The following is a 13,856-nucleotide window of genomic DNA, read 5'->3' on the forward strand; positions in this document are numbered from 1 at the left end:
GTAGCCAGAAGAAGACATGGCCAGGACCATGTTCTGTTCCACCTCATGTCATTTTTTCCAGGGCCAGCTCCTGTTGAGTGTGGCAGAGGGAGCAGTTGGGTAATGTCTGTTCCCTACTGTTCATTTTTCCTATTCCAGTGCTGTTTCCAGTGAAATGTTCTTAATTCATTATCTTTTACCCTTTGTGTCTTCAACTTTCCTCTTCATCCCCCTGCAGGGGAGGCAAGAGTGTGTGAGCGCCTTGTGGAAGGGGAATATTCCATTGGAGAATACCATTCCTCAACCACAACATTGGGGGATTGTCTTCATCCTTGTGCCAGGCTAGCACAGGATTCAGGAAGGAGCAGGTCCCTGCGCTCCCTACTGGGACCTGGGTGCCTGTAAGATTTACCACAACCTGGATATGGCCACAAGGCTGGGATTACCTTAACTCTCCCTTGTCCCTCCCCATGGCCTCAGCACCCTGCAGGGACCATGGACAGCAGAGTCCTCAAGGCAGGGGAGCAGGTTCCCTGATGGTGCCAAGGACTTGCCTTCACTTCTTTGGGCAGTGGTGCTCCACTCCATTTAGGAATGGTGCTCCCCAATTTAGTTCTTTCCCTGAGACTCCAAATCACACTCCTACTCCCTTGGCTCCTCCTCTCCCCCCCCCAAGGGTGGCCAGGGACAACTGGAGGCACAAAAGGCCAAGATCAGGGTTGAAATAAGACCCATTTAGTGGAAACAGCAGTGAGATAAGGAAACAGTAACAGCAACAATATTAATAACAAAAGTGTACAAAAGGGAAGGTGATTCACATGCAAAATGCTCATTGCAGAGCCTGACGTGATGTGACCACAGCACCCCACACCGACCTGCCCAGCCCCCACACGTGTTTCTGACTGGAAGCCACTCCCTTCTTCTCAAAAACCAAAGAATCCCCTCTCCCTGTCCCCAGCAACGAAGTGAGGTGGTACTGAGTGACATCTCAGTCTTGGCCATGCCCCCTCAGCCATGTGGAGCCAGCTAGAGCTTTCTCAGCTGGCACCTACTGTCACCAAAAATGACCCCTGTCCTTGGCCGAAACCAGGACATTCTCCATCCCTTATTCTCCACCAGCTCTGGCATGCCCACCTCCCACACCTCCCAACTACATACACACGTATATAAATACACACGAGTACAGGCATCATTTCCACAGTCAGTGGCTGTTCCTCTGAGGTGGCTGTAGAGTTCATTTAGTCCATGACTGCGTCCTACCCATCCCAGACGTCTTCCAGCGCAGCAGAGCTGCTGTGCTGTTGGCTGATTGCTGCAGCAGGAGATCACGACTGGTGTAGCTGGAGCAGTCCTTACTCACTGTCCACAGTCATTACGGCATACAGTGGGATTGTCATCAGAGATGTAGAGCCCAGTCTTTGGGGGCGCCAAAGGGAAATGTTCCAAAATCAAGAGTGAAATTCTGTCTCCCCTACTACAACTCACACAACTCTGCATTAAAATTCTGCAGCGGTCCCTTGGCTGGAGCAAAGCCATCTCTGCCCCAGACCATGTTGGTCTCCAACAAGCACTCCAAAGCAGGAGGTGGCAGGCTCCCCTGCCAGATCCCAAATTCCTGCTCTTTGGTTCCCTCTACCCCGCCTGCAATGCCAATGGCTGTGGCAGAACAGCTGCTCAGTGTGGCCGAGCTGTGAGCTCAGCTCCAACAACTGGCACAGCAGGAGAGCTGTTGAAGCTCCTCAGGTCTGGAGGAAGTTGCTGACACAACTTACTCAGAACTAAGGGAGTCAGCAAGAAAACACCAACAACTAACACTGCTCAAAACTGTCTTGTAAAATCATCACAGTGGGTGTATTTATTTCCACTCCTCTCAAACAGAACAGGCCAATCCCTGAGCACTGAAGGCTGGGAAGTAAGATTTTAAGGATGCCTAAGCCCCACTGAGCATCTCACTGGGATTAGTCTGAGAGGGTGCTTCACACAGCACAACTTCTGCACCACCTTCACACAGACCATGTGTCACTCTCAACATCTCTGTGGATGTGCTGCCCAGCTTTCACAAGCAGTGACACCAACTCTGCTAGGAGTTGACTATCAGTTGGCAAAGCCCTCAAGACCTGTCAAGAGGATCCCACAGGGTACAAAAATGAGGGAAAAAAATTAAGAAAAAAAATTAAGAATTAACCACAGAGGTAAGGAATGTATCAAGTAACAGTCACAGGTTCCTGACGCCAAGATTCTGGTTCAATGCCCCCTCCCCTTCTCAAAAACACAGCTCACACACTTCCAATTTTGGTTTAGGGTTGTTTCGCATTTTTGTTTGTTTTTTAATAAAAGAAGGCTTCCAGATACCTAATCACTACTGTGCTGTTTGTGCAGGACAAACAAACTTTAAATACTAAAATGCACAAGTCAAAACAAGTGGTTTCAAACTGCTCAGCAGTGCAGACTCAAGCACTTACTTGCAATGGCTTTACTCTTTGTACAATCAGATCTATATGTAGCAATGACTGTATATAAAGAATATAGTACATACTATTGTTTTCATTGTCAATTTACAAGAGAAAAAAAATAAATATTTTCCATTCTTATTATACATTAACACTTCAGTAGAAAGTTACAGCTGTTGTGTTTGGCATGACCTGCAACGTCAGGAGGAGAAAGGACATGCATACTAATCTATTAAGAACTCTAAACTATGACTTTGTAATAAATTACAGAGGATAGATACCAGCCAACAGAATACTGATTATCTGAATTCAGTACATTTGTGATTCTTGCTCTATGGTAAAAGCCAAAAATCTTGCAAAATACAAAAGCCAGTAGCTTGCATTATGTAAGTAAGACAAACCACATATGGTGTAGCCTCTTCTCCAAATGTTTGTGATAACAGGCTTGTGGTTTCTCAGGCAAAGGAGATTAAGTTGTTGAATTGGTCCTTGCACCCTTCACACATAACTAGCACCATAAAGATGCAAGGACCTCAGCAAACACCTAAATTTCATGCTTAATAGATAAAGCATGCATTTTGTAGAGTTTGTGCAGGGTATATACTCTGTTCGTTAAGGTTACTGTGCAAAAAAGATTCTCGACCACTGAAGATACTCCTGTAATTCTGTGAAGATTATTAGCAACATTTTTAAAGTTTAGCAGGCCTGTGTGCAATTAATGAAAAACCTGTACTCGTGGTTCCCCCTTGACTGCTGTACACAGGCACTGTACCACTGAACTGAGAGCTACGGAAACAAAGGCAGCAGCCTGAATGTTCAATGAAATGGGGAAAAACGAGCTGCAGTTTACTAAAAAATAAATAAATACTTTAAAATGGCACAAAGCTTTGTATACAGGTGGATCTACCAGTGCAAATACATATACATGAGGTACCAATTCGTTCAGATGTTTTTATAGGCCAGATCTATTTATAAGTATCTTAAAAATCACTCTTTTAATTTCCTGCTGTCAGACAAACGCTACAGCTTGTCAGCCTGTAAGTAAAATCAAAGTTAAAACAAATTTTCAGCATATTCAATATCAGATTATTGTAATTTCTCTGCAGTTTAGTTTCTGAGCTTTCACTACTGAGACCGCTTAATTAATTTTTGTCTTTTAAAAGCACTAGTGATACTTTTCCTTTTCAAGATTTGAGATGATTTGAGGGAAAAGTTAAAACTGTATATGTAAATTGGAACAATAACTGTAACCGGCTGAATATTTTAACATTGTTTGAAATTTTACTAAGTACTGCTAGGAAGGAGGAACACAGTTATTGCTATTTGAAGACTTAAAATTAAAACAAACCAACCTGAAAGCATAGACAGAACTATTCCAATGGTGAAAATTCCATAGATACAAAACAGCATTCTGCCTAAAATTAGTCCTTTTGCATCTGAACACTCTTCAAGTTATCTACAGCTTTCTCTTCCAGGTAACTATGATGGCATTTACATGGAGCTATGGATTTGAAGTGGCTAACTGAAGGACACACACAGCTTTTCAACTCCGGCAGTTCTTTCTTGAGACGTTCCAGCTGCTCCACCTGGAATATATTTGGTTGTTCAGGATTTGAGTCGTATATCCTGAATAAATGAGAAAAGAAAAAACACTGATCAGTATAAACTAGCAGTTCACAGAAATGTACACCAGATGAAGCACCTGGGTTGTTTTCTGTAACAGAGTAAAATTAGGTCCCAAAGACAGTTTGTTTGAGGTAAGTACCTTAAGTTTTGGTGCTCATCTTGCAACAAAAAATGGTATTCCCTTTACACAGACTAGTTAGTATTTCATTGGATATACTAAAAACCTACTGGCATATACTCACTTGGTCTCCTGACAAATGTGATTTTGCAGGTGGCACAAAGCAGTGAAATAAGAGTGTTCCAGGCTTCAAAGCTCAAAGCATAAGAAATTTCAGAGCCCTGAGGTTATTTGAACAGACTGTGGTATGCTGCTTGTACATAATACTGCATGGAGTGTATACTTACTGTTTCAAGAAGTATTTCACCTCCCCCCAGTTCAGAATCTTTTCTTTTTTAAATTACCATAATTACCACAATATTAAGTAAAGAGTGAAAAATAGAAAACCTGACCTCTCTCCGCACCTAATGCCAATTAACCACCCACGCTATTTTAAACAGTCTATCCTCTTTCTTATTTTCACACACGCAAATGAAGCTGCAGGATTTGAAATGTCAGCGTCATAGCAGATTGTCCAAATCCAAACCACATTTTGACAGTGTAAGCACTGAGCACAACTCAAACACTATTCTGGTGTAATTCATTATAAAGCAAAAGCATTGGTGCTCCTGTAACCTAACTTTGATACACCACCTGTTGTGACAAGGGTATGTCCTGACTTCCCAAGATTCATTTCTAATATCAGCATGTTTATATCCAAAATTTTAATCTTGGTATCCAGCTGCTCTCACTTTTAGCTGTTGCAGGTTTATCTCCTTCAAATGAAAACTTCTGCAAAAAAGTACCATTGTTTCCACCTTAGTCTTTTAAGAATGTTCATGCTTCATTTATGATTCTGTCAAGAAAGTAGTCTGGTTTTGTTTCATCACCCTTTGCCTCTCACACATTTTCAAAATATGCCCAAAAGGAACCAACATCGCAACCAAAACAATGCAGTGCTGATGTGAGAGTGCAAGGTGCCCTTTCACCCTGACAAGCCAACTTGTGAACTGCTGGCAACTCCAAGACACCAAAAACAACATGCAGCTCAAAGACTGGTACAATAATAGGATTCAAGAAAGGAAACACTTCCACAGGAAATACTGATATGGATCACAGTAAGACTGAGGACAGTTTCTGTGAAGAAACTCCTAGAAGTGAGATAGATGCTATCCAGTTTGATGAAATTTAAATTACTTGCACAGCTCTTATAATCCAATACAGGCCTAAGATATGACCCAGATTTGCCTAATAAAAGCCTTCTGCAAAATAAAAGCTCTACCTGCCTTCCTTCCTCCCTGTGCTTTCTTCAGCTGAGACATTATGAATTCCCTGTGAATTCCAGACAAAACACTGACAGTTGAAGGTAGTTTTCTATATAAAAAACACTTTAGGAACTAAGAACATGAAGTCCTTCCCATCAGTTAGACACTTGAATAGCAAAAGCATGGTTCTTCTAAGCCCCTTGTTCCTAGAACATGTCTAAGCACGTTGCTAAGCAGCTTCTGGCAAGTATTTTATTAGTTCTTTACTACAACAAGTATAAATTCTGTAATTCCTGCTTCACTCTAAATTCTTTTCAATTGAGATTCTGGATGAATTCAACCCTCCAAGCTCCTTTCAAACTGTCCACTAGAGCCAGTTCACTCCAATGTGTGTATAGAGCTTCTTTCAAACCAAAGGCAGAGAAGACAACTCAAAGCACAGCCACACTTGTACTTCAAAATTTCTTGACCCTATGTTTTGTTTGGGTCCACAAAAATACACCACCAGTTTGCAGAAACAGAGGCTCCAGGACTTCTCTAATTATTTCCAACATCACTATAAACTCTCATTTCCCTATCTTTCATTTTTCAACAGGACAATTATTTTTAAGTAACTATGCAAAGTTTTTCCATCTAACCTCCTATTAAGCAAGCCCTGCAGAAGACTGAAGTCCTTCAAACACTACTTTTTTAAGTAAGCACCTTCTACAAAAGGCTTGCAGGACTTTGCAGGGCTATGCAGGGGGTGTAACACTGATGTGTTTGGCTCCTGTCAGGTGTTCTGCAACCTATGAAAACACATATAAGACAAGAGGCAGCAGCACTAAAATACTGTTTTCATGCTCAAAAGATTTTCTCAAGCTTTTGATTAAAGCTTTTCACTTTTCTTTAGATCTCAAGGAAAACTTGAATTCACAAAGCAGGGCAGCCTTAGACTGTCATTGCACAACATCTTAATTCAATCACTGAGTAGATTACAAATCAACTAATACTACACTTCCTACACATATCCATGCTGTTATTTAAGTAACATGCAGCTTCAGGCAAACAGGGCAGCCCAGATTTCAGCAGTCTTCTGCTTTTGAGAAGTGTTTAAAATGCTTTTGCCTTGACTGCCAGCTAAATTTGTGTAAATGTTGGGAAGTTACTAATACCAGTCAAGCACAGCTTTGGCCTGCAAATGCAACATGCAGCCTAAGGAACTGTAGTGTTTGGACAAACCTCTCATGGAAAAGCTCTCAGCATCCATATTTTAGAAATACTGACTTAGTATTTTTATGCAGTTCTGTGGATTATTCAACAAACAAAATTCAGATCATGTAAAGTGAATGAGAAAAGATGATGCAAGTGTAAGCTAGCACCCAATCCCTCTCCACATTGGTATTTAATATACAGCCAGCAGGTGTAAAAACACAAAGCTGCATTGTTCTTACTGAGTTAAGGATATTCAAATACAGAAACATTTCCTGGACTGTTTACAAAGCCTATCCAGGAGAAAAATACCAGATAAATCACCTCAGAAATCCCACTTTAAAATTCAGCATTTTCACCAAGCCAGAGGATTTCACTACAATAGGTTGAAGTTTCTGCTCTAATTAAAATCTAAACATCAGACTAATAAAGCATTTTAAGGATGAGATTTCTGTGCAGACAGAAGATACCCAGTCATGCACATAAAGTAATTTTCTGTGTAAGGGCCCAAATAAAAGCCTGAAGGCAGACATGGCACCTTTCTGTAGAGGTTGCCCTTTTAATACAAGTAATTTGGTTAAACACTGAGATGAATGGTAGTTAACAGTAGAGTATCATCCCAGCAACTGCACCAGAACATCTGTTCAGATTAATGACTTTGGGTGTGTGTAATAATCTGCAGCCCAAGTGGAGAAAGGCCTGGATGGGGGGCAGGGAATGCATTTGTGTTCTTTCCTCTGCCCCAGTGGGATCAGCCTTTTAATATTGTTGGCATTTGTAAGCTTCCCAGATTTAGTCTTGCAGTTTTTCTCCATGCAAAGCAAAGCCAGACCCCCTACCTGCATTTTTTTTTGCCCAGTGCTCGGTATCCCCAACTTTTGGTACTCAGGACACAGTTTTTCTGCCATCTTCACAACTGGCTACAGTGTTTTGGTCAATTCTACATGGATGATTAAGTTTGGAGAAAACAGCTTACAGAAATAATCTCTATGCACACAGTTCATAATCTCAGAAATAACTACTGCACACAGTAACTCAGGGCCACATACAAGCAACCTAAAATTCAACAGAATTTCTCTATTCACTTCCTAAATTATTCAGATAATTAGCACTTGAGATGGTGTAAGCAAAGGTCTAGTAAACAGCAACAAAAACCACCATATTAGATAAATATCTGGACTTGGCAACAAATCCAGAAAACAAAAATTCTGCAGAAACCATGGAAGAGGCACCATCTTAAATCCACCCTGGAAATATTCTGGAATTTGAAGACACAATGATAGCATGAACTGGCTTTACACTAAAACAGATTACTGCAGTCCCTACTTATTTCTAGGCCTTGGAACAGTCATGTACATCTCTCTCTCTCTCTCTCATGCTGCTCTTTAAATTTAATTTTAAATTTATTTATTTCTAAACTTCAAATAGCACAGAATATGGATGCTGACACCATATCTATTTAAACTCTTCAAGTCTCAAATAATCTGAAAAGCTGCCTCTTTACCCAGCAGCTCCAACTGTGAGTGAGAACAGTTGCTGCCAGGTTTTACATTCCCACATTCTGGACTTGCAGGTACCACCTGCATTTCAAAATGTCCACCTTGAGACATACAATGCCACCTTCAGAAGGTGCCACCTTCATATTCCTTCCAAGACCTGTATTAAGACTGAATTTAATTTTATTCAGACAATTAGGAAATCCCGAGAAATAATTAAGAATTGCAAAGGGACATCCCATTATTTGTTTTGGCCTACAGAAAAAACACAAAGGAAATGACATTTAGAAATTACACTTAACAAGCTGAAGTAACAGCTTTGGAATTAATACTAATTTTGGGGTTCCTCTCCAAAAAATGGGAAGATGTTGAAATGGAAGTGATAGAGGAGGCAGGCAGCGAGAGGAGAGATGAACACTATGAAGAATCCAGATGATCTCAACAGTGCAGGAAGGTTAAGCATTTTTTGTTCAGTTAAATCCACATGGGAATTCAGCCTTCCCTTGGCTTTTGATAACCAATTGGCTGGTTACCAAAAGGTGAGATAAAAGGTGTTCTACTATCCCACCACAACTAAAATCACACCAAACAGTACAAAAGGACACATGAGGTGACATGTAGCTGACTTGCAGCCTTGACATAAACGCCACAACATCTAAGAAGTGTTGAGTATCTAAAGCAATAAAAGCAACATGAAGTCAGAAATTAGGCTGCTTTGCTGTTTTACCATAGTAGTGAGTATCTGTTGTACAAGGAGTAATTAACAACTCTGGAAGGCTGGATTAGTAGCCATGAGACGAACAGACATTTTAAGAACACTTTATGCAGCAGTATTTGATTAAAACACCCCACCAATAATGTATCACTGTAACTTATGCATACCATAGAATAAAATTCCATTACCCTGTGATTGCATACTACATAGTTAGAGGATTGTTTCACCTGCATTCTAGTCCAGAGGCATTTCTCATCAACTAAAGGCAGTCCCAATCCTGAGCTGTAGCAGAGGTACAGCACACAGCTCTGCTGTAGCAGGAAAGAGGACTTATGTGCCAATGTCCTCAGTCTGAAGCTGATCCCCACTGTAAAAATCTAGTTATTCTTTTTGTACTGCCAGTGACTAGGAGACATTCTGTACAGCACAAGAAGTGAGACCTCTGGAAAACCAGGGAAGCAATGGGCCCACCACTCTGAAAGGATTCTCAGCAGTCAACAGATTGAAGAGAGTTAACTATTTTTTCACACCGAGAGCCTAGAGCTCAGAGTAAACATATTTGATCTCCTGCCCCTAGATATGGTTAAATTGACTCTCAGTTTTCACTTTACAAAACAGAGCCTTTGACAATTATTGATCCCCCTTCCTTTGTTTTTTTGGTTTGGGGTTTTTTTTTCAGGTAAAACACTATACAAAGCAATACTCTTGCTAAAGCAGAAGGTTTGAAAGCTTTCTATAATTTGAAACTTCAGTTACACTTAATGCTTTCCCAGTTACAAATTCTTTCTTATCTATCAGAAATTCTGATTTAAATTCAGCTTCTCAAATTAAATTTCATTTCATAATGATGAATTTCACATCTTCAAAGATAAAAGAGCTAAAACTTCGGGGTTTTGTAAACAACCAAGTAACACAACACTACTTCTGTTCAAATATTTAACACAGTATTCTGATGTCTGTACCTGAATTTTTGTATGTAACAGCTACTTTCTGAAGTGACTGATGTGGCAGTTTGCCCTCGAGTCACTCCAAACTAATTTTAATAGGAAAAATGGTGAATTCACAGCTTTGAAACACAGCAGAATGTTGGCAATAGTTAAAATCATTCGTTTAAGTTGTGTTAGCTATTTCCACAACTTAACGTAGAATGCTGAAACTTTCAGTCAAACAAATAAAATTTTCCTCACTGTACCACATATATAACTTAAAAATTACTATCATGAGTATTAGTAGCACCTTAAACGTGTATGCCATGCACTAGTTCTTTAAAGGATCAAATTACATTTATGTCAATCTCAGGAAAAACAAAAGTTACTTTGCTTCATATATACAGCTGAAAGAGTGGGAATTGGTGTTAGACTTGCTCTTGATCTGGGTCTTTGGGCTTCTTGTACTTTCTGTACCCAGCCAACCAAGAAGCAACGTGAAATTTCACCAGAATCAAGATACAACAGTTTCTAAGCTTGATGATGGTAGTGATTATGATTATTATTTTAAAAAGCCACAACTAAGTACCTGTCATATATTAGCCCATGAACACCATATTCTCTCAACTTCTTCCTGTTATCCGGGTCATTTGCATCATCACCCCATGAAAAAATAACCAGGCCTTTGGATATGGCCCGTTTGATAAACGCTGGATTCCTCAGCAGATCTTCAGAGTGCACGTTAATTCCCTGAAATACAACAGACTTCAATTAAAACCCACATTTCTGAAACACTTACATCAGCTTGTTTCATCTTTTGACACTGGCAGCTCCTTACCATTTCATCCACAGTAATAAAAATTTATTTAATACAATTAGAGAGTTTATTTATAGTGCTATTTTTTAAACACTGTATTAAAAAAACATGTGAAGCTATGGACATTATTTTGGCAGTTACCCAATATTAGTGTATTTATTTTATGAGGTTAGCTGTAATTTAATGTATTAGTGTCAAAATGATAGATTTAAAACAAGCAGTAATAATTTAGTCTGATTTTAACTTGTCAGCTTACCAGCAAGTTTTCAAACTGTGCAAAGTTAATGGCAATCGGAGTTGTGCGAGATCTGAGATCCATAAGCTCTGGATAGAGTTTAGATTCCCCTTGAGTGAGAAACAACACAGGATACTTGTTTTGCTTATGCCGGATCCTGCCAGGAAAAAAGCCCACAAGTAGCAAATGAAAAAAATAAAAGTGAAAAAACAAAAAGCAGGGAACTTTGATCTCACTGTTTCGAGGGGAACTCCTCTCTTTCCTGCATGTTCTTCTAGTTCCTAGCTGGTGCAAGGAGATGGTCCCACAGTTTAGCATCAAACTGTGTGACAAACTGCTCAACTGATTCCTTTTGCCACTACTGGAGATTAACGCACAGGTCAAGGGAAGCTAGACTTCATGTTGAACTCAGCCCCACATCCTCAAAAAGTTTATGCAAAATCCCTGAAGGCCATTTAATTCTGTAATTTTCTTTTTAAATGGACATTAGATTCATGATAATCACCAAGATCCATGATAAGAATTTCTAAACATGGTTAATATACAGCTCCTAACCTTACTGATGTATTTTTCAAGTTGGATACTCTAACAAGATGATTTGGTTCCTAAGTTAGGCTTGCACACCCCTCAAGTATGACTGAAAAAGACTTTGGGATACCAGAAGAAACCATGACCTTTTTTGTTGTGCTAAGAAAGAGTGAAGCATCCAGGAAGACACTTGACAAAAATATCCACTATGACTTTATTCTCCAATTTTATTTTTGGCTCATTTCAGATGGCAAAGTGGTCTCATTTCAGTTCCCAACTATTCTGGCACCTTAAGTACACGTTCTAAGCAAAACAGCTGTTATTTATTTCCTGTGTGTATTCTTACGTACAAAGTAAATTTTACCAAATAAAAATAAATGTTAAAAACAAAGGACATTATTTCTCTCTTCTTAACTTACATTGTACAAATATCTGCATGAAAAGAAGAAAACACAATTCTTCTTCCTCCAGCATTCATCAAAACAGTTTTCAGAATAATATCTAGAAAAAGGTTCATGTCAAAGTAAGTTGACAAGTTGCCATCCCATTGTCCATCCTAGAAAAAGAAAGCACAAGCTGGAGTCACTTAAATTAATGCTTACTAAAATTATTTTAACCAGCAATGGTGTCTCATTCAACCTGAGCAAAGTGAGAATTCAGCTGGCCAGCGTGAATGCAGAAGTCAGTCCTTCAGTCTGTTGAGTGCTGGTTACAGCTCTCCAGGACTGACAGCCTGTGAGGTGCAGCTGAATTCTCACAGCCATAAGATTCACTGAAAAATTCCCTGTCTCCCCATCACTCTAGGCACTCTAGGAAGCCTATCCTAATTTCAAAAACACAAAGAAATTCCCCAAAGACCAACAATTATAGCAGCTACTCTCTGTTGTTATTTCTAGCACACGGACTTCTGCCTACCACTCTCCTTAGCTTCCTTCCCTCACTCCAGGCTTCCAATCCCAGCCTTTACAACCATTTCCCTCTGGACTGAGTGCTACACAGTCCAGCTGAGTCTGCAATCCTGCTGACTAGAAGCAAACAGCAGCTTGCGTTACTGCACCTTGTTGTAGCTGCTCCTGCACTGGGCCAGGAGAGGCTGAATTTCTTGGCACTTTCCTGCCTGCCCTGTTGTGATCTGTTGACTTTTTAAGGTCTCTACCAAAAGCAGTCTGAGCTGCATTATGAACTCAGTCCTATAAATACTTTCTACCATTTTAAGAATAAGTTTGTTCATTCGTTGGAGTGGTGCCATTATACCCCCAGTTTCAAAAATAATGCATTATAAAAAAAAAGGCACGTAAACCTTCAAAAATGATGCCTTTGCAGCTCATAAATTGTCACATCAAATCACAAGCTTTAGCCGTAGGAATGTAAATCACATGTATGTTTACTTACCCTTTGCTGGGAGATCCATTTTATTTCTATGTTGAACCCAACATCTTTAGAAACAGACTCCAGCACCTGAAAAAAATTCATTATGAAGAGACCCCACAGCAAAGGAGGACAACAAAGCACTATGAAGGCAATTATTGGGAGAATTGGAATTTAATGCTAATGGTGTCTAACAGTAGAATTTAAAACCCTAGGTTTTTAACATTTTATACAACACACACACCCTTTTCTACTCCAATCTAAACTTGATGAATACATAAAAATGGATAAAATCTTAAGGACGAGATCTTGGCAAGGTACAAATGAGAATCAATTCACACAAACACATGTAAGAAATGCCCCATTTGTACTCCTACAGAAAAAATGGTCCTCCTCCTCTTTCGAGAAAGTTCTTCTGAATGCAAAAAGCATCTTAAGTTTTAAATCCAGGAGCTTGCCATTACAATGATACAGAAGTTCTTTCATGTGAAATTCTTTACAAGAATTATTTGCAAGGTGGTTTCAAAAGGTGGAGCTAACACAAGCAGTGCTCAGTAGGAACACACTGGAAATCTACTCAGCATTTCTCAGTGTCTGGCTCTGAGAGATGGACAAGACTCTGTGAGGAGCTGCCAAAGGCCAGGTGTGGTTTCTTTCAAAATTAGAAACAATTGTCAATGCATTAACAGGCAATGCCCACATGTTAACCAGCTATAAAACTGAGTGCACCCTGAGCTATACAGCTTGGGCTCGTGAATTCAGAAGCTTGAAACACACACAAACTATTACTTGTAAGCACTGAAAAGCCTTCAGTGTCCAAAAATAAAGCCTCTATTCTCAGTTGTAGCACTGACACCAGAGGCCTAAACCCAAAAATCAATATCCCTTGCTACATGTGCAAAGCTGAAAGTAAAATACATGCATTCATGTTCCACAATCATCTTGCTCCATATTCACTACTTACTCTTTGCAGAGAAGGAAATGGCTGTGTCTCACAAGCAGAGTTCTCTTCCTCTTTAAAAGATGCTGGAAGGAAATATAAAATATTGAATTAAAACAAACAGAAGCATAATCCCAGTAACGCCAGCAAGAAAAGACTGGCTCCAAATTATAAGTGAACAATGAAACCAGGTCTCCCTTTGGATTACCTACACCTTTCCCTC

The 13,856-nt window shown here is 39.8% G+C and overlaps 1 protein-coding gene across 6 annotated transcripts in view; it reads right to left on the reverse strand.

Moving 5' to 3' along the window:
* Nucleotides 1–2,269: 2,269 nt before the first annotated feature.
* GPCPD1 (glycerophosphocholine phosphodiesterase 1) overlaps nucleotides 2,270–13,856 on the reverse strand; it is a 43,673-nt gene continuing 32,086 nt past the window's right edge. For 5 of the 6 annotated variants that reach the window (XM_032103472.1, XM_032103476.1, XM_032103473.1 and 2 more), the window contains 6 exons: nucleotides 13,658–13,719; nucleotides 12,718–12,783; nucleotides 11,745–11,881; nucleotides 10,819–10,954; nucleotides 10,335–10,495; nucleotides 2,270–4,055 (listed from right to left, as the gene is read on the reverse strand). In XM_032103472.1, the coding sequence (XP_031959363.1) occupies nucleotides 3,851–4,055; nucleotides 10,335–10,495; nucleotides 10,819–10,954; nucleotides 11,745–11,881; nucleotides 12,718–12,783; nucleotides 13,658–13,719 (767 nt within the window). In that variant the 3' untranslated portion in view covers nucleotides 2,270–3,850. Of the gene's footprint in view, nucleotides 4,056–7,447; nucleotides 7,549–10,334; nucleotides 10,496–10,818; nucleotides 10,955–11,744; nucleotides 11,882–12,717; nucleotides 12,784–13,657; nucleotides 13,720–13,856 lie in introns of all 6 variants that reach the window. The other variant, XM_032103477.1, reaches the window with a different exon arrangement.

The sequence above is a fragment of the Corvus moneduloides genome, chromosome 3, assembly GCF_009650955.1.
Source record: "Corvus moneduloides isolate bCorMon1 chromosome 3, bCorMon1.pri, whole genome shotgun sequence".
NCBI classification, from domain to species: domain Eukaryota; kingdom Metazoa; phylum Chordata; class Aves; order Passeriformes; family Corvidae; genus Corvus; species Corvus moneduloides.